General features: G+C 42.4%; 1 protein-coding gene across 1 annotated transcript; it reads left to right on the plus strand.

Moving 5' to 3' along the window:
- On the plus strand, nt 1–26,057 carry LOC138979023 (mitochondrial 2-oxoglutarate/malate carrier protein-like). Its single transcript, XM_070351839.1, has 10 exons — nt 1–108; nt 1,876–1,937; nt 2,586–2,676; nt 7,433–7,516; nt 7,838–7,957; nt 16,336–16,426; nt 20,449–20,539; nt 21,318–21,417; nt 21,863–21,914; nt 24,541–26,057. Exons 1-10 carry the CDS (start codon nt 20–22, stop codon nt 24,715–24,717), a joined length of 957 nt encoding a protein of 318 aa, XP_070207940.1. The 5' UTR covers nt 1–19; the 3' UTR covers nt 24,718–26,057.
- The last annotated feature ends 638 nt before the right edge of the window (nt 26,058–26,695 follow it).

Genomic DNA, 26,695 nt, shown 5'->3' on the forward strand with positions numbered 1-26,695 from the left:
TCAAGGTTAATTTTGCAACATGTCGGCTTCCGATGATTCCACGAAGGCAAAACCCGCACCGGCTAAGATCGGTAAAGGCGTTAAGTTCCTTTTCGGAGGAACTGCCGGGTGAGTTAACATTCGGAATACACGTCGATATATTTGACTGTAGCAACAGTTTTGTTTCCTGTGAAAGGCAGATTGCTAGCAGACGAGAAGGGCATTTTGTGTACTGAAGTCTGAAGGGCAGTGGGCCTTATTTGCAGAGGACGACAGAAAAACCGCAGATGACATGTACTATCTGCACGCTAATTCCAGCGGCACACATGTTCCTTTTTCCGGCAAACAATTTGATTAGTTTGCAGACAAGGATGCTTTGTTTGATAAAGGCTGTGTGAGAGGATTTTGTTGTCGTTGAACTGGTGTTACATTGGTAATGGTATTGGTCAATTTTAGTAATTTTACTGTGAGAGTTTCCACTTCCAGCTGCCCAAGAGTTCTGAAGTTAATGGCACAGACCTTCCCGCGTTCATGATTTAGTTCACCCTCTCAGATCTGACGCCTGTTTCGTACAGGCAAAAATTGCTTGTGGACAGCCTCTCACAATACAACTTACAAGACAGCGAGGGTGAACGTGAAACGGTCTGTGGGTATATCTAGCTACGCAAGAATTAAACATGATTGGTTGCACCGAAAAGGTCTTCTACACTGGTCAGTAAACAGCCAATCGGATTGGCAGCTGTGCAGTCACCTTTTTTTGTGGCGAAGCCACAGGCACAGCCAGCACCTCTATTAAAGCTTGTCTACTCTCACCAAATCCTAGTGTTCCTTGTGGCAAGAACTCCCCAAGAAATGCTACTTCCTAACTTCACTTGCCAAATTTCGCCTGTTAGAAGAGGGGTAACTGGCCAGGCTCTAACATGGATAGGCCATATCCCTCCTCTTGGAGTTTGAGTTTGACGAATACCAAAAATTAACAGCCTGACTGCTTCTCGCGCAGAGTGAAACATTTTTGATAAATGAATTTCTTTCAAGACATTCGTTCTTAAAAAAAATCTTTTTTTCACAGGAACCAGTCAGAATCCTGACTGTAAGAGCAAGTCCAGATGGACGTCTTAATTATCCCACGTAAACTAAAAGCCTGGGGAGATCTGATATCGTGAGCAGAAATGATTTAATGGGAAGGACTGTGCCTTTAACTAAGTTGAATGGAATGGTTGTATTGAAAAACAGCAAACACTTCAATGGGCATTAAAAGATGGCTTTAAAATCAATTTGTTTTTTTGCATGAAGATTTCATGCATCCCTCTCGATCTTAGATTTAATAATGGATCAACAAATCCATGTTGAAAATGCAGCATGAGTTACGTGTCTAGGGTAAAATCCATTCTGCAATCGTGAAAATGTGGTTCTTTTCATCAAACAAATATTATCGCTAAGAAGGGTAGGAGGCAGTCAAAGTACACCTTCCTGATAATATATTTGTTACACAATGTTAGCAAAGTGAAACTATTGAAATGATCAGAGAAATAAGATACAAATTTACATTTCCCCTTCTTTTAGTTTCACTCATTCCACCACCGTCCACCCTATTCCTTTTCTTAGAACTGAAGAGAAGTTAACATTTCCATTCTAAAGCAGGCGTTGAATAATTTGTACCCATTGTTTCATTTCATAACGCTATGTGTGTGAGAGAGATTTAGTTTTGGAAGAGCTATCAACTACACTATTGCTGCACTTCACAAAACTGAATGGGTGAGAGACAGAGATACATTTTGTTGTTGTTGCACATACAAACAAATTAAAAATGTGAGGACACCCAGGAACTTTGCTTAGTTCAGTATTCTTAAACCGCGCTATCTGGATAAATGTATGAGATTGATATTTTTTTTTCAGTATGGCTGCCACTATTTTTGTGCAACCATTGGATCTTGTGAAAAACAGAATGCAGATGAGTGGTACGTAGTCCCCGACTTCGTCTTTTTTTGTCCCACATTTACCTGACCAGCACTTAACTACCAAGAATTTGATTTGAAACGATATCAATTATCACATTAAAGAAGGGTTACTGACTTCAATTAATGGATGTTGCACATTGGTTATACAGTTTCTTGACTGGATGACCAGTGTATCGGAACTAAGCTTTGTCCTTTGTATGCAGATAATGAGATTTATACATGCAGATAACTGTATGTGTAAGACAGTAAGAGACAGTATCACCACTTTTTTTTTTATGTATTTTTTTTAATCACAAGCATGACAGATAAAAAAAAATTACTCAATTTACTGTCAGCATTCTAAAATAATTTGTTTTCAATTTCCCCCCAAATGCATTTAAACAATTAAGTTTTTAAGGGCACAGTATGTCATTGTCAAATATTACAAGTAAAAAAAAAGAATCCTGTCTTGACAAGAACAAACAACGAACAGAGTAACAAACAAGCATATTTTATGCACACACACACACATATACTCACACACATTATTATGTTCTAAGAGCAAAGCAGACAGTGTAGAAGGAAAACTAGTATAGGCGCATGTATGTTTGTGAGAAAGAGAGAGCGAGAAACAGACTTAGTACTGTCCCTGTGGTCATTGTTCTTCAGGTGAAGGAGGTGGAGCTCGTGAACACAAGACCAGTCTACATGCACTTCGTGCTATTGTGAGAAATGAGGGTATCAGCGGTATCTACACAGGGTGAGATTCAACTGTTCCATTTCTTTTTGCTGCTTTCCTGGTGAGTTGAGTATTTGTTGGGCTGACTACATTATCTTGAATTGTTCACATTAAGTACTTACACTGTGTTTTTTCCAGCTAAGAATTGTCTGCCATGGGTTTTAAATAGAAAGTGTCTTCAGAAGGATGAAACCTTGTGTGTCTGTCGGATTACAGCAAGAAATCTTGAGACAGTTTCTGACTAGGTCTGCAGTTAAAGTTGTCTTTTTTTGTTGTCCAGTTATTTGAATCTAAGCCAAGAGAAAGATGCCTCAATATGTCAACATCTTACGTGATTATAAACAGTTTATTGGTGGGAAATATTCTGTTAGACCAGCATATCGTCGTCACAGAATTTTGGCGTAAGTCGATTTTTGACTCACATGCGAAGCAAAAGTGAGTCTATGTACTCACCCGAGTCGTCCGTCCGTCCGGAAAACTTTAACGTTGGATATTTCTTGGACACTATTCAGTCTATCAGTACCAAATTTGGCAAGATGGTGTATGATGACAAGGCCCCAAAAAACATACATAGCATCTTGACCTTGCTTCAAGGTCAAGGTCGCAGGGGCCATAAATGTTGCCTAAAAAACAGCTATTTTTCATATTTTTCCCATTTTCTCTGAAGTTTTTGAGATTCAATACCTCACCCATATGATATATAGGGCAAAGTAAGCCCCATCTTTTGATACCAGTTTGGTTTACCTTGCTTCAAGGTCAAGGTCACAGGAGCTCTTCAAAGTTGGATTGTATACATATTTTGAAGTGACCTTGACCCTGAACTATGGAAGATAACTGTTTCAAACTTAAAAATTATGTGGGGCACATGTTATGCTTTCATCATGAGACACATTCGGTCACATATGATCAAGGTCAAGGTCACTTTGACCCTTATGAAATGTGACCAAAATAAGGTAGTGAACCACTAAAAGTGACCATATCTCATGGTAGAAAGAGCCAATAAGCACCATTGTACTTCCTATGTCTTGAATTAACAGCTTTGTGTTGCATGACCTTGGATGACCTGGTCAAGGTCACATGTATTTTGGTAGGAAAAATGTGTAAAGCATGTGAGTCGTATGGGCTTTGCCCTTCTTGTTACAACTTTTCAGGAGAGAGAAAAAATTATTTATTTTGAAAAAGAAATTTTGTTTATATTCGTTCTTAGTGTAGTGGAGGAGTGGAAGGTAGTAAGATCGAAGCCCAAGTCCAAGCGTCTTGTTTCAACTTTTTATTTGTTGTATAAGGAAACAATACAAGCAAACATAGAGGCCGAAGGCAAAACCCGTAGAAGAGAATCAACTGTAGTGTCGTGTTCAGCTGCTATGAGCGAAAGAATGCTTATGCCGGTGTTTGGCCTATGCTTATACCCCAGGCACGGACCGCATCGACAGCACCGTCCCGCGGGGATGAAAATCGGCCTGAATATGGCCAGAATCACGGAATCCATTTCTTACACATGCTTTATCCTACGTTATTTAAAGCCATATGTACTCGATGACTATACACGCTAATTGCTTTACCAACAGCTGGAGACATGCTAAATTAAGTTCCCTGCAAAATATTGTGGTCTAGGACCCCTTCAATGTTGAGATATGTTAATTTTCATTTTGATCTGGATCGTCCTATTTATAGATTTGCCAACAGAGGTAGCGTTGACGCAAGGGAAATAACTCCGCGTCTTTGTTTACATCCAAAGTTTTTGAGACTCTAAAACAAGCTGTAATGCATGTATATGGTCCGCGCATGGCGACATATCGTCATTACATGGTCTTATGGTGCGTTTGACATCGATTATGGGCAAACTACACTTTGTAAACACGGGAGCGCGTACATATGCCTTTAAACAAATACATAACCAATCCTAACATTAAACAAACAATACATCAAATTAAAGCTACGACCTTTAGCTTTCCATTGCAATAGATAACATTTCGGAAAAACTTATATTTATTTAGTACGATGCAAAAACAAGGGTCCCAGTGAGGCACTGAACCAACTTCAGTGCAGAAAATTACAAAACTCTCCTAACTGGGATAATGGACAAATTCATAAATCATACAAATAAAAAGAAGAACCCAAGACAAACATTATGATATGCGTTACATGGGGGGAAATTATACAGTGACTTAGTACGAAGCGGCAAAGTCCGAAAGTAAATGGAATCGGCTAAATTCCGGCGCGAGTACCTGTGTGCATAGATGAGGAATCTTCGCAGAGAAACCAAGCATCACTTATTACAACCAAATCCTTATAAACAAACTAAAATCATATGCAACATAGGTACGGGACATATGTAATAGTGATACAAAAATGACAAAACAATGATTGAAAAGACAAAGATGAGTTTGTGAGAATCAATTTCTCTCAATGATACATGAAAACCGGTCAAAGTCAAAGTGACGCTTAGATCAGTTCGAAGCATTATCGTAAATAACACAATAATATGCAGCCATCCAGGCTAATCATTGACTTCTATGCAAACCTATGATTAGGACAATATCAAAGATAAAAGGGACTTTGAAAGATAGAAGTTAGGTATATATATATAATATATATAGAAAGGTATTTTATTAGACTTTGCACCAGCAAGGTGCGCGCGCATCATCGTATCGTCTGCTATGGGGTGGGTGATCCCATTTGTAGTGTACACAAGGCTGTTTTGCTATGCGATGATTAGAGTGTTTAGGGTAGCGAAGTGCACTTGGCTACATTGGTATGGATAGAAAGATCTATGAATGTTTTAAACATGCAGTGTCAATCATATTCATGAAAATACTAATCATTAAGCTATTTTCTTTCGAACTGAAATGGACATACGCCAGTTTCCTTTATCTCTTGCTCCATTTTCTTGACGTTTTCCCACCTTCAGACTTCATTTTGGAAAAGTTATGCCATAGGAAAAGGGATTGTTGAGTAAGGCTTAATACTGATGCATGAAAAATGTCAGGTATGCCAGTCTTTAATTTTGCTTAAACTTCAAAGGCTGGCGACATTGTACACACACACACACACACACACACACACACACACACACACACACACACACACACACACACACACACACACACAAACACACCCACATACACACACACACGCACATTTTCCACACACACACACACACACACAAAAACATCGACAAACACACACACACACATTTTCCACACACACACACAGACATCTACAAACACAAACATTCCTCACACACGCGCGCAAATGAGACAGTGACAAAAGGTCAGGTGTCATGTCTACTGTCCCGAATGACACACGATTGCTGACATTTCACCATTGCCAACAGAATAAACAAATAAGAAATAGGTAGAAAATGAATGTGAAAACTGACTTTAATTGTTGATCAGTATTTTCTATATCATTAACAAATAATCTACTTACACATAGCTGTTTGGCAAATGTATGTTGCATGGGACACACTGACATGAAAGTGGAAGATGTTTTTCCCTCTAGAGAAACTACATATCAAGTTACACTTTTTGTGCTCTTCCATTCCAGTTGGCAATCAATTGTTAACGCATGTTATTAGAAAAAATAGAACGAACACAGATTAGATAGAATGAAAAATGTACTGGTGATGTCATTTGGGACATACTGACATGAAAACGTCACCTTTTGTCATTGTCTCAAATACTTGATTTCTTCAAATGAAATTGCGAAAACCTTGCAAGATGACCTGGAGCTCATTCCCTGCCTGATTTGGCCCGGGTTTTTGTGACGCCCTGTCTTGACATCCTGTGTGATAATTTGACATGGTGATAAATGTATGCTAAACAGAAACGCTTGTGATCCTATCGGGTAACAAGTGTTCTTCAAACGAAAGCTCTAATTTACAATACGTCATGCTTGAGACATAGTATATGAACATTCTTCTCTCTGACTCGGATGCCATTAAGAATTAAATGTACATACCTGGTAAGTTGCCATAGAAACAGAGTTCATTTGGGTGAAAAATAGCTGTTAAAGCGTCGACATATTTTGTCGAAATCTCCCAGGGGATGGGAGGCCGGAAATATATTAAGATGACCTGGCCTACCATTGGTCGGTTTGCAGCAGACGGTCTGTTCATCTCTGGTGCCAGTAGCCTCTTTCTGGGCCCTCCAACGGTCAGTGAAAGCTAAACAGGCGCTCAGGTTTCTCTACCTCTGTGGGAACCAGAGGTCAGATAGTCAGGCGCACTGACATTTCAGCTGCCTGCAATTACCAATGTAACAAAAAATTTCCATCTACAACGAACACTGACCGTTGTTAGGTAGCTGAGAGCGTCTTGTAAGTTTGTTCAAAGAGGGTTGAGAAGTTGCTTCTAATTCTATCCTCTTTGGTTTGTTCTTGTTTCTCTGTTTCACACTTCAGAAAATTACGCCATTTCTTCACGGTTGGATTTCACCACTTCTGGGTATCGAATTTAGATTCTAAAAGCACCAAGTAACGGAGAGTGAGTTGCTTAGACCAAAGCGCAAAAAAGTCAAAATCACCAAAAATCGACTTGCGTCAAAATTCCGTGTCGACGACGATATACAGTATAATATACTGCAGGCCAAGAAGTTATAGCATTTCAGCTGTAACATACATGTACCTTTATCTTTGATGTCTTTTGATAAAAGTTAAATTGTAGTCATTTAGCACTGCTATAACTATAAGTCCTATAATACTTTTACTTTTTTTGTTTTGTTTTATTATTTTCCCTTTTTGAGTGAAGTTGAGATAAATTCAAACTTTGTTTCAGGTTGTCAGCTGGCTTGTTACGACAAGCAACATACACAACAACACGTCTAGGAATCTACACCACACTTTTTGAAAAGTTTTCCAAGTGAGTCAACTCAAAGTCAATATTATTTGTAAGTTTTTTTTGGTGTGTTTTTGTTTTGTGTGTTTTATTTTTGTTTTTGTCGTTTATGCTTGAAGACAATTAAATAAGTATGGTCACCTCTACCTCTCCCCCACCTCTGCCCCCCTTCCTGACACTTTAGGTCAGTATATTTCAGCTGAAATGTGTGTGGAGGCATGTGCCTGTGTGTCTGTGTGTGTTGAGTCATTAGTTATACATGTACATGTAGTACTATCCCAGCTGTATTTGGGTGTTTTTTGTGTGCTATTACTACATATTTACTTGAGTTTCCTTGACTTTCAGAGATGGAAAACCACCCAACTTTGCCATGAAAGCCCTCATTGGTGTGACGGCCGGTGGCATCGGAGCCTTCGTTGGAACTCCAGCAGAGGTAGCTCTCATCAGAATGACCTCTGATGGAAGGTGTGTAAAAAGTCTCATGTATTGATACCCCCCTTTTAAGACTGCCAGAAATATTAGAAAATCAGGTCTTAAGATGGAGTTGTATTTACAGAAATCAAAGAACAGAAAATCTGGGAGAGCAAGGTCATACAATTTGGGAATTCTTAAATCAGTGGGTTTTAAATGTGGGTACCGCTGTACAGTATAATTTTTCAAATAATTATGGCTATAACAGATCTTGTTAAAACTTATGTGGGGAAGCTATTCCTATGGAGTTTGAAGCATTGTTGAAGAAATGATTTTGTTCATGTCTCGTATGTGAGCTGAGTGATGTTGAGAAAATAAAAATATCTCTGACCATCTCTCTCTCTCTCCCTTTCTCACACATACACACACACACACACGCTTACATGTGATATCATCAAAAATTGTGGACATTTAAGAGGGCATTTATTTCTTGTTCTGATTAAGATTATTGCAGTAGGCTGCATGATGTACACATACACTTACATTAAATTACATAGTCTTACTCCGAATCACATAATATATGCATTGACCTAGTCTGAGATGCTTATCGTCTGAAAAAAATCGCTTGCCGTCAAATTAAGAGAAGCAACCCTTTTAGAAAAACACTGACTCAGTGAGTTAGTCCGTTGGTTAGTCTACGTGTCCCCCTTGCCGTAGGTGGCGCTATCGCCAACATCCCGCGTGATCACACGTGGACATCTCATAATAATACGACTTTTTCAGCTCTGCTGATCAGGTCGTCGGATTTTTCGCACCGGTGATTTTTTGCCTTTTGCCTTTGAGCTTGAGGTTTATTGGTCACCTGCCGTCTTCCTATTTCACCTGTTGGGTGAGATCTTTCTTGTTTGGTTTTGATTTTGATTTTGACTTTGGTTTTTGACCACATTTTATGTTCCTGCTGGTATTAATATTACTTAGCAGCACGTGTTGACTTTTTTCATTCAGCAATGGCTGACACTGATAAGGGCGACCGGTCGAGGCTCAAGGTTATGAGCACTCCTAGCAAAGGTTCTTCTAAAGCAAAGAATAGAAGCCGGCGGAGACACTTGTTCATCTTTCTGATGATGATAACAATACCATTTTCTCTGGTTGTATTTCTCCTCCGGGAGATCCTAGTGTTGTGTTAGCAACTCAGTCTCATTCTCAGGCCATTTTGAATTCGGCCTTTTTGCAACAGGCCATTTTGCAACCGGCTATTGTGCCACCAGATAATTCTTCTCTGGTGGCATCGTTACTTGCTTCTTTGCTTCCAGAAATTCGTTCCATGGTGGCTTCAGAGAAGAATTCTTCTCTACCCAGCGTCTCCCGCCTTGCCCCTTCTGTGGGGGGCTGAACTTCAATGGCGTCGCTGACCTTTTCTTCTGCTACGGTCAGCAGTGGTGCTGCTTCCGCCTCGTCCACCGGCGCTTCCGGTCTTGGCTCGGCGATGTCACATTCTTCTGGTTCAGACCTGCCTTACAGTGTGCATGTTCCGGGTAGTGGCGGAACTCACACGACTTGGCACTCTCCCTTTGGGGAAGGGTCTCTTCTTGACCGGCCTCTACCGTTCCAACCTCTTAACAGACGTGGTTCGGATATGCATGTCCCTTCAGGGACTCGGTCAATGCATGGTCACTCCATGCAAGGTATGTGTGTTCCTACTTCATCAGTCGATTGCGTGCGCTTCGCAGATGGACAGGAACACGGACTGGCCCTCGGCCATGGCTTCCGGCCACAGTCCAAGCAGCGATTGTCACGTCCGGCTTTGGCCATAGTGACTTCCGCAATTCCGGTTGATGACACACAACCGGAAGTCGCTGCATCTTCGTACCACTCCTCTCTGCTACGGCAAGGTCTGGTACAAGATAACATGCAGTCAGTACAGCCTACCATTTTCGGTACGCCAACTGCACTGCTGTGTCGGGGAACGCTGATTACGGACATGCTATGCCCTGTCAAGCTTCCTCTGGGCCGCCTTCTTTGGGACTTAGTGACTCAGCTTCCGTGTTTGACTTGCAGTCCAAGCTTCGAGAGGCTATTGAGCTTGAGGCGGAAGTCACATCGCGGTATTTCCCTGAAGGCGCGTCATTATCGACACCATCCGACTTCGTCCCGCCTTCGGCGGCCGATGATTTTCAGGCAGCAAAGGATGATTCTCAATACTTCCGGTTTGAAGAATCTCCTTCGGTGGCTTTTCACTTCCGGTTGATGACGCACAACAGGAAGTCGATGCTTCTTCGTACCTTCCCTCTCTGCTTACGCACGGGCTTGTACAAGAAAACATTCAGTTAGTTGAGCCTACCGTTTTCGGTACGCCGACTGCACTGCTGTGTCTGGGAACACTGATTACGGACATTCTATGCCCTGTCAAGCTCCCTTTGGGCCGCCTTCTCTGGGGATTAGTGACTCTGCTTCTGTTCTTGACTTGCAGTCAACAACAGATGAGTCCGCACGTACCACTTTTCCGTTCAAGCTTCGAGACGCCATCGAACTTGCGGCAGAAATCACATCGCGGTACTTTCCCGAAGGCGCGTCATCATCTACACCCTCTGCCTTTGGCGGCCGATGATTTTCAGGCAGCAAAGGATTATTCTCAATACTTCCGGTTTGAAGAATATCCTTTGGTGGTTTTTCACATGGCTCAACTGGTGGCTAAACCCTCCCTGCGGGCGGTGGTATAGCACAGTTGCCTGTTCCTCTGCTGTTGGCTCACGCTCAAGCTCCGCCGTCGGCGGAGCCGTGGTTAGCGTCACAACAGCAGGCGGTGTCGTTCACGCCTGCGATCTATAAGAAGCTGCCCTTGCCTCGGCATTCTCGCACGTTATAGCATCGTTCGCACTTCCCAGGCACCACTTCTGGTCCTTTCGGAACTTGCTCCTCTTCTCACCAAGCTGGTGGGCAAGAATGCGGGCGTTCTCTAACAACGATGCTACCCTTTCCTCTCTGAAGGAATCGGGTCGTTTATCGTTAGAGCTGGCTTCAGTGTCCGAGACAATCATGCGTGCACTGTCTCACCCACTAACAGATTCCCTTGTTCCTTTTACTCTCAGTAAGGAACAAGATCCTGAGGACATTACTACTCTACTCTCGACATTGGCTTTGGTCAATGCGGAGCAGATGAAGATCGGGGCACAGCTGTACGCACTTTCCGTTCTTAGCAGACGTGACTTGCATGTGGCTAATTCTCAGTTCTCTGACGAAGCTACGCTGTCGGCTCTCAGGTCGTCACCGTTCGTTGAAGTGTCTCTTCTTGGTCATCTGGCGTTAGATGCTCGTAAGAAAGAGATTCAAGGGAGTTTACGAACTTCTCACTTCAGGGTGCGAAGCCGAAACTTCAACAGCAGAAGACTTACCATGTTTCAGGCCTCCCTTCAGCCAGGAAGCGAAATCCGTACTTCAGACGGAAATCGCAGCCTTGCTTCGCAAGGGAGCGGTGGAGGAGGTCCTAGAACACAGCTCTCTGGGGTTTTACGGTCGGCTTTTTGCAGTCCCCAAAGCTTCAGGAGCTTGGCGTCCTGTTTTGGATCTTTCACTTCTCAATACTTCTTGAGAGTGATTCGATTCAAAATGGAGACGCCAGCCTCGGTCAGAGAGGCCCTCTGACTGGGAGACTGGGTTACCTGCATACAGTGGAGTCCAGCTATAACGAACCTGGGTATAACGAAATCCCGCTTTTAACGAACTGCCATTGATTTTCCGGCAGACAGCCTTCTATTTCTTACTTGTTACTTTCCAGCTGCAACGAACCTTTTGAACTCATTTGCATAACGAACCCCTCTTATAACAAACACGTTTTCATCGCCCCAGAGCCGTTTTGTCTCTAAAAGTCACAAGGCTACAACGAACTGATGTCAATAATTCTCTCCAAAGACAAAAATACACAAACACAAGTAAAAATATACCGGTAATATACGGTCGAAGAATGAAAATAAGCCGCACATCAAAGGAAGAATACAGAGTGGAAATATGTGTGCTCTGTGTGTGCGGTGAGATCAAAGGCAGGTCCATTGTGATGCCTTGACACTGACCTTCTTCCCAGGGGTCAATGACCCAGTTTTAGCTTTGAGAGGTGGTTCCCCTGTCATATCTGAGAGAGGAAACACTTCCTGCACCGGGGTCAGTGACCGAGTTTAACCTATGGGGCGGTCTCTTTGATGTCTTGAGAGGAAACATGGCCAGGGTAGTACCTAGTAGCTGAAACATGCATTATTATCACAAGTTGTTTGACTGGTACTCAGGCGGTCTCTTTGATTTTTTTCGTATTTTGATACACTCGAGGAGGAAAAAAGTCGCGCCTCATGACCCGGAAAATACGGAACATGCTTTTACACGACTTTTTAAATTTTACTTCTAAAATTACAGTAAAGTGAACATTTGAACTATGCCTCTCTATGGATTATATTATGAAGCTGTTGAAAACATGCAGAGATTGTACTCTCCAAGGAAAGATCGATGGGACGATCATTTGAAGGTTAGTGGGAAAACTTGTCTTGAGCCCTTTTAGGGTTGAAAACTCTACAGCGAATTACTGATATAACGAACTAAAATGTATCTCCCTTGAGATTCGTTGTACCCGAACTCCACTGTACTTTTGGCGCCCGAGTGAGGTCATGGGGTGTTCGGCTTCGAGCCTTTCTCGACGACTGGCTCATCTTGAACCAGAACGAGGCAGCTTGCTTTCAGCACCCTCCGGCTGTTGTTCAAGAGGCTCACCTCTTGGGTTTCTCGATCAACAGTACAAAGTCAGAGCTCACGCCATCTCAGATATTCACGTATCTGGGCATGACGTTCGATACGATCGCTTGGTGTGTTTGTCCCTCTCAGTAGAGAGTGGAAAAACTACAAGCATCAATCAGCTCCACTTTGGCGAACCAGCGAGCAACCATTTGTTCACTGACCTCTATTCTTGGCCAGATGGAGTCAGTGGCGGCAATGGTTCCTCTGGGGAGAGTACACAAGAGGCTTTGTCAGCTAGTTCTGAAATCTCTTGTGGACTTCCCTGTCAACAACTGGAACGCTCTAATCCCTCTCCAGAACTGGTTCCACGCCACGACTCTTCAGTGGATGGAATCAGAATGGATCTGTCGGGGCGTTCTGATCATGTTTCCTCCTCTTGACATAGACCTTTTCACAGATGCGTCTGTCGTGATGGGGTGCTCACACAGCCCTCCTCACGGCTTCAGGCCAGTGGACACCACTCCAGAAGCTCTGGCATATCAACCTGCTAGAGCTGGAGGCAGTGGCTTTCGCACTAGTGCAGTTTATCCCGGTTCTCCAAGGCAAGCACGTCCGTCTATTTACAGACAATACGACAGTGGCAGCCTACGTGAACAAGCAGGGCGGCTCCCGGTCGCCCTCGCTTTCGAACAGGACTTGCGAAGCGTTGATGTGGTGCAAACAACATCAGATCTTGCTCTCGGCGAAGTACCTAGCCGGGAGTCTCAACACTCTGGCAGACGCTCACAGTCGTTCAGATCGCGTCCTTCAGTCAGAATGGACCTTCACGCACAGTGCTCCCCGCTTTGGCCAGCTCAGGTATGGTTTCCGGACCTGCTTCGACTGGCGTACGGGCCACCTTCTTCTTTTCTTCTTCTTCTGCGTTCGTGGGCTGAAACTCCCATGTACACTCGTGTTTTTTGCACGAGTGGAATTTTACGTGTATGACCGTTTTTTACCCCGCCATTTGGGCAGCCATACGCCGTTTTCGGAGGAAGCATGCTGGGTATTTTCGTGTTTCTATAACCCACCGAACTCTGACATGGATTACAGGATCTTTTTCCTGCGCACTTGGTCTTGTGCTTGCGTGTACACACGGGGGTGTTCGGACACCGAGGAGAGTCTGCACACAAAGTTGACTCTGAGAAATAAATCTCTCGCCGAACGTGGGGACGAACTCACGCTGACAGCGGCCAACTGGATACAAATCCAGCGCACTACCGACTGAGCTACATCCCCGCCCCACGGGCCACCTATTCCTCTTGCTCTGACAAAAGGAGAGTTGGTCCAGCCAAGAACGGGGATTCAGCACGAAGAGCCTCAGTTGCTCAACCTTCACTTGGGGAGGTTGTTCGGACAGCGTTGAGACGCTCTGGTGCCACGGACTTGACGCTTGACTTGGTGCAGAAGGCTCACAGAGCATCCACCTCTTCTGTGTATGCTTCTCATTGGAAGGCATGGTCCAAATGGTGTCTGGAGGAAGGCTTGAACGCGGTCTCTCCGCGTTCAATTCATGTAGCCAATTATCTTGCTTTCCTCATGCAGGCCGCCTCCTTGGTTCAGGACTCTGCAGACCCTTCCTACCAAGTTGTCTTCCTCTCGGACGCCCTTTCAGTCCTTCAGGCCATAGAGAACGACAAACTCCCATAGCTGGCCAAAGCATTACAGATGGTCAGACAAACCAGAAGAGTTGTCCTCCAGTGGATACCAGCACACTGTGGGATACCAGGAAATGAAAGGGCAGATGAGCTGGCGAAAGAAGGAGCCGTGGAAGACCAACCTGAAAACAGTGTCAGCTTTAGTGAGCAGAAGACAATCATCAAGGCATTGATGAGGCCAAGGACAAACAGAGATGACTACCACACAATGTCCAGAGAGCAGCAAGTCAACCTCATCAGGCTGCGTACTGGCCACAACAGGCTCAATGCTCACATGAACCGAAAGTTCAAGCTGGCGCCATCACCAACCTGTGTCAAAGCAGCACCGCCCTGATATGACCCTTCGTGATCGGCTGGGCGTTAAGCAAACAAACAAACAAACAAACCAACCTGTGCCTGCGGTCAAGAAGACCAAACAGTGGAACACATCTTACAGCGATGTCCCTTACTAGATGAGGAACAAAAAGAAGTGTGGCCGTCACCAACTCCCTTGCAGACCAAACTATACGGCAGTCGACAGAAGTTGGAGAAAACGACAATATTTATCACCAGTGCTGGACTGATCGTGTAACCTCTGCGAACGCCAAGAAGAAGAAGAAGATCTGGCTTTCCTTTCTTCACAAGGCAGTTCTGCTGCCTCTCTCAAGGTGAGACGTTCTGCAATCTCTTCTACTTTGAAGCAGATTGGTCGCGCCATCAATGGTGGAGTTATTTCGGGTGTCATCAAGGGCGCTGCTCCGAATGAAGCCCGAGACCGCACTCCAGTCCCTTAATGGGACATGTTCTTGGTCCTTGAATTTTTGCGTTCTCCTGACTTTGAGCCGTTACAAACAGCAAGTCTGACCGATTTGACTAGGAAAGCGCTCCTTCTCCTGTTGCTTGCTACTGCACGTAGAGGCAGCGAGGTTCATGCTATTTCCGGTCGCCCGGAAGATAGCACTCATGAGGCTGATGGCTTTATTTCTCTCAGGTTTCGCCCTGGCTTCCTGGCCAAAAAATCAGATCAGATCAGCCTTCACCGGTCCTGTCTATCAAACCGCTTAGCCAGATCCTAGCAGCAGATGACCCTGATATGGTTAACTGCCCGGTTAGAGCTCTTGACCTTCACCTTCGGCGTACACAGCCCATTAAAGCTAAGAATCAAAAGTTACTGTTCATTTCAGTGAACACGTAAAGAGGAAAAGATATTTCCAAACTTACTCTGACTCGGTGGATCTCTTCGCTCATCAGGCAGGCATATGAGTGGTCTCTCACCGAGATAAAAGGGGGGGGGGGGGGGGGGGCACTCTGTTCTCCCTCTGACCAAGGCTCGGGTGCACGAGTCTAGAGCTTGGGCTTCCTCCTTAGCTGTTCTTCGCTCCCGAAGATTGGAGGAAGTGCTTCACACTGCCTATTGGAAGTCTGAGGATGTTTTCATCAACTTTTATTTGCGAGACATCGCCGGCATGTGCCAAGATGGGTCCCGTTCTCTTCCTGCCCTGGTAGCAGCGGGACAGGTTCTAGCCAGAGCTTAAATTAGGGGCCTAAGGTATGCTATAGGTTCCCTCCACCAGGTTTTTGCTATCTGCATATGTGTGATTCGGAGTAAGAATATGTAATTTAATCGAAAATTTTAATAATAAATTTTCATTTGATTAATATACTTACCCGAATCACATAGGTAATTCCCTCCCTAACATCCCCGTACTATAGTTTCTGTATATTTTAAAGTCGTATGATATGTCCACGTGTGATCACGCGGGATGTTGGCGATAGCGCCACCTACGGCAAGGGAGACAACCCACGTAGACTAACCAACTGACTAACTCACTGAGTCAGTGTTTTTCTAAAAGGGTTGCTTCCCTTAATTTGACGGCAAGCGATTTTTTCAGACGATAAGCAGCTCAGACTAGGTCAATGCATATATGTGATTCGGGTAAGTATATTAATCAAATGAAAATTTATTATTAAGATTTTCGATTTTCTCACATTCAGTGTATGGTGAATGTTTTTTTTAATTCTGTTGATATTTTTTTGCAGGTTACCACCAGATCAGAAGAGAGGTTACAAAAACGTTGTTGATGCTCTCTTCAGAATAGTTCAGGAAGAAGGTGTTCTCACACTGTGGCGTGTAAGTAATTTAAAAAAAAAAAATCCTTTTTGTGTGTGTGTGGTTGTTTGTTTGTATGTTTTGTTTGGGGTGGTGTTGTTGTTGCAATTTTACAAAAGTTTGTGACAAGGCAAGCCGAGTTAACGACAAAGTGTGATGGACCAATAAATCCTCTTCAGTTATAGTTCTGTGGTAGATTTCTTGCTTGTAATGCAACAATCACTACAGACTACAGACTTTGCAACAGGGCAATTGTCTGTGCCCACCCCTGTGGGGTAAGCTTGGTATGTGCGAGCATTGTAAGCCTTCTTTGCTTGCAGAGCAGAACTTCATGCCCTCACCACTGCCACTGTGCATCTAATAGGAGAAGGCTGCCAACAGTCCCTCATGCTCTCCTGTCCCTCGTGTCTGGGCCCACTTAATGCCTGAGTACCCTGTGCAACAAAAAGCGGGTTGTGCTCCAGTGGTTTCCTGTGCATGTTGGTGTTGCCGGAAATGAGATAGCAGACAGGCTGGCAAAGGAAGGAGCAAGTCTTCCCAAGTTTCACACCTCCACTTCTTACAAGGAAGCCGAGAACCTTCTGAAAGGGAAGTTTAAAAATAACCGGGAGACCAACTCAACATGCTGGACAGGAGGAGCCAGACTTACCATCCTCCGTCTGCGCACTGGTCAGTGTGGGCTGAAGAAACACCTCAAGAGACTGGGACTCTGTGACACAGCCCAAATGTGAGTGTGGCTCAGAGGAGCAAACCCTTGAGCACATTCTGCAGACCTGCCTACATCTGGAGACAGCACGCCAGCACTACTGGCCAGAAGACACCTGAGCCTGGACACATGAGAGTCCCAGACGTTTTTTTCATTGTTTCGATAAATGTCTTTGATGACGTAATATCCGGCTTTTTGTGCAAGTTGAGTCAGCACTGGCACGCCCTCATGTTTTTAATCAAATTGATTGAAATTTTGGTCAAGCAATCTTCGACGAAGTCCGGACTTTGGTATTGCATTTCAGCTTGGAGGCTTAAAAATAAATTTATGAGTTTTGCCCTTTCGCTGCCAATCAAAACTTACTTATGTGCATTCCTGATTGCCAGGGAATTTTGGAGTTCAGGGTGTAATAATTCACAAAAAATTCTAGCTCCAAACTGGCAGTAAGTAAAACCTATGTTATTTTTAAAGGAAATTGAACCAAGAATCTGTTTTTAGTGTCTAAACATGGAAATAATAATTAGTTTGGCTTATAATGATGTTTAAATATGAACTTTTGAAAAATCAGTCCGGCGCATCTTCCGGTGCCTGTGGATCAAACAGGTGGCTGTTTTGCTTGCTCCAAGAAAGGATCATAATCACTGTCATCTATCTACCTGTTTCCAACGAATCGTCCGAAAGAAGATCTCCCCCTTCCCCTGTCAGTATCCATAATCATTTGCACGCCTGTAGCGTCAGTCCGTCTTTGTTTTTCCCTACTAGGGCCCGGTCGACTGTCACCGTTAGCCATTTTGACGAGTCAAGATTTTTCTTACCTTTCCTGCCCGCCAAGGCCGAAAATAGCCTTCAGACGCAAAACCGCGTCACCATTTATGTTTATTCATGAGAATGAGGTATCCTACCAAGCCATTGGCTGCTATTTGTGTGTCAGCAGTGACGTAGCATTTCTGGAAAATTCTTGAACGTAGAAGACGGGTTTACCCGTCCTAAGGCGCTGCGGCTGCACAAGCGCATGACGGGTATACCCGTCATAAGGCAGTCAAGGGGTTAAAAATCTAAAATTCGTAAATAAATTATTTTTCATATGAAACGATCCAAAAATAATTTCATTTTATTCTTCATTATTTCCTGATTCCCAAAACATATAAATATATTATATTCGGATGAAAAACAAGCTCTGAAAATTAAAAATATGAAAATTATGATTAAAATTTACAGACTAACCCTTATAGCACGAGCTCGGATAGTACGAATTTCGTCATAACTCGACTTTTTTCTGGGGCCCTGCAAACTGCTCTCTCTTTCATAGTAAATAAATTATTGATAACTCGAAGCTTCATTAAGACGAATATATTGATAACTCGATGTTATTTCACGACCCCTTGACCCCAAAACAGCCCACATAAGTCGAATAAATGAAGAAAATGAAAAAAATCTCACCAGAGTGACACCTGAGTAGTCAAATACATGTAGGCAATCAAATGCGGAATGGAAACAAACATCAGAGCCCACGCTTTTATACTGCTAACAGAGTGACACCTGAGTACTATTCAAATACGTACTGTACCACTAAGTACATGTACGCACACTGAACTGTTACTAACAATTTCGCTCAGGCTGAGCTTTTAGAGATTTTTTCATTTTCATTTTCTTCATGGCAGTATACGTGTGTAAAAGCCTGGGCTCTGATGTTACTGTAGTTTTCATTCAGCATTTGATTGCCTACTGCCACATCTTAACATGGACGGAACACTTGCATCAGCCTCTCCTGCCAGAGGAGAACAGCCTTCTACCTCTGCCTCCCCTGCCACAGCTCCCCAAAGGCCAGCCACTCCTCGGCAAAGTCATTCTTGCAAAAGGAAATTGGACACTCAAACCCTAGAGACCAAGTACAAGGCAATCCTTGAAGTGGAGAAGGGGAACAAGAAGAAAGGTCAAATTGCCAAAGACTTTAACGTCAAGCCAAACACACTCTCCACCTGGCTGAACCAAAAGGACAAGATCAAGTCCAATTATGAAGCCTCCAACTTCTCCCCAGCCTCTAAGAGGATGAGAACAGCACAGTACTCAGACGTGGAGAAAGCCCTGGACGTGTGGTTCAAGGATGTCCGCTCTTCTCCATCACCTGTTCCCATCAGTGGACCCATCCTGCAAGACCAGGCTCAAGACTACAGCAAGAAGTTTGGTCACAGCAACTTCAGTGCCAGCAATGGTTGGCTCCATCGCTTCAAGCAGAGGCATGGCTATGTCTGGCGCAGCATCTGTGGAGAAGCTGGAGCTGTCAACCAGGAGGATGTGACGCAATGGACAACAGGCCCCCTTGCCACCATCTTGTCTGACTACCAGCCCGAGGACATCTTTAACTGTGACGAGACAGGCCTCTTCTGGAAACTTCAGCCCAACAAGTCCTTTGTCCTCAAGGGAGAAACCTGCTCTGGCAATGCCCAAGCAACTCACTCGTCATGAAGACCACTGGGACACCCTCAGCAAACTGGAGCAAGACTTGCAATCTTCCCACCATACCTTCATGAAGCAGAAGAGCATCAAGGACTTCTTCAACCATTAGTTAAACGGTATTGTGACTTTGTATTGTAAAATTGGATAACTCGAATTCTTTCTAACTCGAATTAATTTCCCTGACCCCTGAAGTTCGAGTAAACGAGGTTGCACTGTACTTTCCCAAAACTATTTCATCTTATTCCTTGTTGGTTCCTGATTCCAAAAACATATAGACATGTTCTGTTTGGATTAAAAACAAGCTCAGAAAGTTACAAAGAATAGAGATACAGAAAAGCGTGCTATCCTGCTCAGCGCAACCACTACCGCGCTTTACTGGCTTGTCAATTTCACTGCCTTTTTTTATGAGCGGGGGACTGACGATGCTATACGGTCTTGATGAAAAAAATGCAGTGCGTCCAGTTTCATTCTGTGAGTTCGACAGCTTGACTAAATGTAAATTCGCCTCACGCGACTTATTTTTTCTCTGTTCCTTTAGTACTCCACATATGTTTCTGTATTCTTTCCCCTGCAGCCAAGTTATTTTCTATGATTGGCTCTGAAATGTGATACTGCCAACATGAAAACACCTCCAACTTTTTACGGTTAGAAAGGGAGCCCCATTTTGAAACCGGATAATGCCAATGACTATACGAATGTACTGGCGGGAAATTCAAACACCCTCAGCTGGGCAGCCAATATTGCTGCTGGCTGCAGGAGAGGTGAAGTGCTCAGCGCTTATAGGCGCCATTGGCTTGCTAAAGGTTTTAAACATTTGCTGGCAGGTTTGTGTGTATTTTATGCTCATTTTCTATGTCGACTTTTGTTTTGACTACCTTAGGGCTGCATCCCCACAGTTGGCCGTGCAATGGTTGTGAATGCTGCCCAACTTGCCTCCTACTCTCAGGCCAAACAGATATTGATAAACACAGGTATGCACCGTATTCTTGGGGCTATAACGCGCTTCGTTGTAAAAAGCGCAACCCTCACTTATAAGTTTAAAATGAGAAAAATCCTCACAATAGGCGCAATTGGCCGCAAGTGAACAGAAGTATACAGAGTGGAAATATTTTTTCTCCCGATGTGCGGTGAGATCAAATAGTCTGCATTCTCAGAGCTGTTTGGGCCTTGTGACCTCAGGTCAATGACTATAATTTCTGCTGAAGCCAGCTGCCTGCCCTAGTTTACAGACACTGGCCTTCTGGCCCCAGGTCAATGACTGAGTTTGAACTATGAATGAGACCCACACCTTTGATGTCTGAGAGGAAACTTTGTACTTAGATGTCTGAGAGGAAACTTTGTAGGGGACATAGAAGCAGAAAAATGCTTATCACTAGAGAGGGACTGTTCCCTTTCTGTGTACTCTTCTTTAGCCATACACAAGGCAATGCTGGTCAATAGGGCGCAGGGGTAAAAGTTGAGGAAAAAAGTTGCACCTTATACTGTTATAGTCCCGAAAGTACGGTATTTTGCCAGTAGTTCTGTCTGTCTCTCACACTCTTTCCCTTTCTCTTCCTTAGCGCTGTGTGGGTGTCAGTTTGTCTGGGTGTAGTTTGTCTGGGTGTGTGTGTTTATTTGGGATGTAATTTGAGGCTGGAGGTTGCATGGGAGAAATCATGATAATATATGTATAGAGGTGTGAAGTGGGCTTTTTAGTTTTTACTGGTTTTGAAAGGGACTTGGTCTTGCATCTGCTTATGTATGTCACAGGGTACTTTTGGGATGGTCTGCTGCTTCATTTCGTGGCCAGTATGATCAGTGGTCTCATTACCACAGCTGCTTCCATGCCTGTTGACATCGCCAAAACCAGGTATGCTGTTTCAGTCTTTGTCAAGGAACTCATCAAGCAGCAGTTGAACTGTTAACAAAATGTCATGATCATCATGCATTAATGAAGAAAAAAACCAACTTGTCAATTAAACACAATCAAGATTGTCAATAAATGAAGCCACTTTCATAGTGACTTTGTCACGATGAATTGCTGATGTTGCCTCAGTTACATTCAGTATTTCAGTATATACATATGTGGATATCAACTTGATGAAAGAATGTGGCATATTACACAACTCTTTTTCAGATAAAAAAAATAAAATGTTTTACACATTGAAGGTATTTATGCACACACAATTTACCCATGTACATGTGTAATACACGGCCATACACATGTACCTTATTTGACAAGCAAGACTTTTGCCAGTAAGTCACAATTAGGTGTGGTGAAGAAAAGAAGTCTTCAGATTTGTTTTGTTTTTCAGAATTCAAAATATGAAGATGATTGATGGTAAGCCAGAATACTCAGGGGCATTGGTGAGTACAGAGTTATTTTTATTTTCCCTCTTTCTGGCAGTAAATCACTTGTTGCCTGCACCATGATTGATGTGTATAATTGTTTCTGATTGGACTTTATGGGATTTTGGAGACATGCAGTTTGTACAACTTAACCCTTAGGCTGGTTGTCGCGACATATGTCGCGCTACTTTACTGTCACCTGGTTGTCACGACATATGTCGCGCTTCTGGCTCAGTCTGTTTGGTCGGTTCCGATTACCTCCCATGGATGCGAAAACCTATATGACGTTTTTTCTTTATTTTTCTCTTTGTTAATTCACCAGTGACTATGTAACATGTGTTACAGAATTGCACCAGTGTAAGGGTTAAAACAAATGTTTGCATATGTATTTATGACTAGTGTTACCTGTTGTGAGATCACAGTTTGGATTGCACTGTTTGGATGATTTATACTCTTGTCAGTCTTGAGGAGTTAATCATAAAGTATTAGTCCTCTGCAATGAATGCCATACTTATTGGAGTGTATAAACATACCTGTTTCATAAAGCAGAATACATAACTGCCTCTAGACTCCCCACAACACTATTACAAATTGACCCGTTATTTTTCAATGGAATTGTTTTGGAAGACACAAAGGAACACAAGCACCTCGGTATTATTTTGCAAAATGACTGTAAATGGGACGCTCAAGTCAGAAATATTGTGAAAAAGACCACTTTGTTGATTAATTGTTTAAGGCATTATAAGTATAAGTTATGCAGAAAAAGTTTGGAAATAATGTACAAATCCTTTATTTTGCCACATTTTGACTATGTTGATGTATTCTGGGATAATTGTACCGAAACCCTGTCGAACACCCTGGAAAAACTACACCTTGAAGCTTTACGTATTATAATTGGCGGTGTGCGGAGAACTAGTCATGGTAAGATTTACAAAGAAAGCGGATTTTGTAGTCTAAAGGAACGCCGAAGACAATATAAATTGATTTTATATCATAAAATGGTTCATGGTAAATGTCCCCTATATTTAGTTGACCTTTTGCCACCACTAGTTTCATCCTTAAATCCTTATCACAGAAGACAACCACTTGAAAGATTTGTACCAGCTCACAGGACAGAAATCTTTCGAACATCCTTCGTTCCTTCGACTACAATTTTATGGAATGATCTGCCTGATGTGGTTAAAACCACAAACTCAATTAGCGAGTTTAAGCATTATTTACAAAGTCCTCATCATTATGTGCCAGTTTATTATTATTTTGGAAAAAGACAGGTAGAAATACAACACAGCAGAATGCGTTTAAACATGAGTAACCTTAATTCCGATTTATGCAAACGACATTTAAAAGATAACCCACAGTGTGCGTGCGGTAACCTGAACGAAACAGCTGAACATTACTTGTTATACTGCACATTGTTTGAAAATACTCGTATGTCCACAATTAACTCACTGCCTGCCAATTTTAGACACGTGGAAACATTATTAAGAGGCAGCGAGCAACATTCATTTCGCATAAATACATTGATTTTCGAGTCGGTCCAATCCTTTATTGTTGAATCTGGTCGACTAACTTGAAGGATTAGCCCACGTACTGGTATTGCGTATGTTTGTGTGCAGGAGAACGTAAACCCGCCTCTCAGTGTTGTTGCATCAATTACATATTTAACATAAGTAATAATTATCATTTATTTTTTGTTTTTGTTTTGCTGTTCTCTTTTGTGTGTGTGTGTGTGGTTGTTTTCTTCCATACATTCGTAACGAACTATGCTGCCCTCTCCATGAAAATGTACATTTATCTGAACTTACTTATTGCATGTCTCAGCATCGATGTTCTCGTCCCACGCGCTTCATTCATAGTCTCACCTTATTTTTTTCTTTATTTTTTTCTTTTCTTTTTTTATTTGATTAATTTTCTTTTATTTTTTTTCTCTGTAAATCCTCCTGTTTTGATCAAGTTCCCCATACCCCCCTCCTACATTTTGTTCTTCTGGTTAATAATTGTGTTGTCCACCATCATGAAAACTTGTGTAACTTAGCATTGTTATGGTCACGTCAAATAAGCATCTGCTTGAGTTCGTGTCCTAGCTGCATTTTTGTCAATTGTTTCATGTCATGTATTTTGAATAAAATTGTGTTTAAACCAACACTATTACAGCATTATGACCTGTCTACCCTGCATGTACAGTATGGCCTCCCACAACTACCTTTTTTGAAGGACTCACTGCAGTATACTGACGGGCGCAGAGGCCTAGCGGATTAGACATCGGCCTCTTATCGGAAGGTCATGAGTTTAAATCCTGGCCGCGGCCACCTGGTGGGTAAGGGGGAAAGATCTCCCAGGTCAACTTATGTGCAGACCTGCTAGTGCCTTATCCTCCTTCATGTGTATACACAAGCACAAGACCAAGTGCACACGGAAAAGATCCTGTAATCCATGTCAGAGTTCGGTGAGGTATAGGAACACGAAAATACCCAGCATGCTTCCCCCAAAATCGGTGTATGGCTGCCTGAATGGCAGGGTAAAAACTGTCATACACGTAAACAAAAAACTTGTGCAAAAGCATGAGTGAACGTGGGAGTTTCAGCCCATGAATAAAGAAGAAGAAGAAGACTGCAGTATGTCATAATTGTTCTCTACTTTTCAGGATGTTTTGGGGAAGGTGATTCGCAAAGAAGGCTTCTTCTCCCTGTGGAAAGGATTCACACCATACTATGCTCGTCTGGGTCCACACACCGTTCTCACTTTCATCTTCTTGGAGCAGATGAACAAGCAGTACAGCAAATACGTCCTTGGGGATTCGTCTGCTTCAGGAGGATTATAACGTCATCCAGCTACCCATAGTCGTCTTGTCACAGAGGCTTTTTCTTCTTTTGTTGTTTGTTTTTGTTTATTGTTCCATTGCATAAGACTGTGTCATTTATGATTGAAGAAATGTAGAGCTTGTGTTAGGAACCTCCAGTTATTTTAATTCTTTTTTAATTTTTTGTTTTCACTTAGTTTTGTAAGATATTTTTTAAGGGGATTTGTTGTTCAGAACATATAGAAGGAAAGAAAACCTTTGTGTTTAGTATGATGTGTAAACAATGTTTCAACTCCGGAAAGGGCTTTTCCAGTGTTAGATCAGGTGCTGCACTGTTGATTTGTCAGAGATAGTTGAAATTTAGAGCAATTCCTTTTGTTGTGGAGTCTTTTTGTTAAAAAAAGAGGTTTTTGAGTGTTGAATGAAATGATCAGACATTGTAGCATGTTGTGACAAAATGTACTTAGAATGTCATATGATTGAAGCAACTGTTTGAGTACTTTTGCATTATGGAAGACATATGTTATGGTCCTGAGTTATTTGCTAACTCTTATCTCGATGCAAACTTGTGTTAAATTCAGTAAGGATCAACATTGTTGACAGTATTATTTTCATTATTTATGTGTTCTTGTTTCCTGTAAATGAATTGCTGTTCAAAATGCAGTTTACCTTGCAGCTGTTAACCTGCTGTGATGGTTATTTTTTTAAATAATATATATTTTTTTTAATAGATGTTTTGTGCATTTAGCACCAGAGGGGCATTGCTAGATACAACACATTGCACACAGGCCCATATGAATGTTGTATGGATTTGTTATTTCTCTACAAGAATGGTTGTGTTCTTCTTTTTCCAGTATTGATTTCCTATGGTTTGGTCATTTTTATATTTAGTCAAGTTTTGACTAAATATTTTAACATCGAGGGGGAATCAAAACGAGGGTCGTGGTGTATGTGCGTGTGTGTGCGTGCGTGTGTGTGTGTGTGTAGAGCGATTCAGACTAAACTACTGGACCGATCTTTATGAAATTTGACCTGAGAGTTCCTGGGTATGAAATCCCCAAACGTTTTTTTCATTTTTTTGATAAATGTCTTTGATGACGTCATATCCGGCTTTTCGTGAAAGTTGAGGCGGCACTGTCACGCCCTCATTTTTCAACCAAATTGGTTGAAATTTTGGTCAAGTAATCTTCGACGAAGCCCGGGGTTCGGTATTGCATTTCAGCTTGGTGGCTTAAAAATTAATTAATGACTTTGGTCATTAAAAATCTGAAAATTGTAAAAAAAAATAAAAATTTATAAAACGATCCAAATTTACGTTTATCTTATTCTCCATCATTTGCTGATTCCAAAAACATATAAATATGTTATATTCGGATTAAAAACAAGCTCTGAAAATTAAATATATAAAAATTATTATCAAAATTAAATTGTCCAAATCAATTTAAAAACACTTTCATCTTATTCCTTGTCGGTTCCTGATTCCAAAAACATATAGATATGATATGTTTGGATTAAAAACACGCTCAGAAAGTTAAAACAAAGAGAGGTACAGAAAAGCGTGCTATCCTTCTTAGCGCAACTACTACCCCGCTCTTCTTGTCAATTTCACTGCCTTTGCCATGAGCGGTGGACTGACGATGCTACGAGTATACGGTCTTGCTGAAAAATGGCATTGCGTTCAGTTTCATTCTGTGAGTTCGACAGCTACTTGACTAAATATTGTATTTTCGCCTTACGCGACTTGTTTTCATTTTTTTTCAATATCAATTTTTGTTGTTGTTGGGGTGGTTGGCGTTTCTTTATCAGTGTTTTGAAATACATTTTATATGAAGGTTGTACAATCTTTCAGCGACTGTCTTGTACATTACCAATCCCCCTTTCATAACCTGTATGGTTTACTTACCTACCCCAGCTTGCATTTTGATAGTAGGTTCCTTCCACTGTATTATACAGGTATGACAAACATACACACAAATACACACAATCATGAACATAAATG

The sequence above is a fragment of the Littorina saxatilis genome, linkage group LG10 (genome assembly GCF_037325665.1).
Source record: "Littorina saxatilis isolate snail1 linkage group LG10, US_GU_Lsax_2.0, whole genome shotgun sequence".
Taxonomy (NCBI): domain Eukaryota; kingdom Metazoa; phylum Mollusca; class Gastropoda; order Littorinimorpha; family Littorinidae; genus Littorina; species Littorina saxatilis.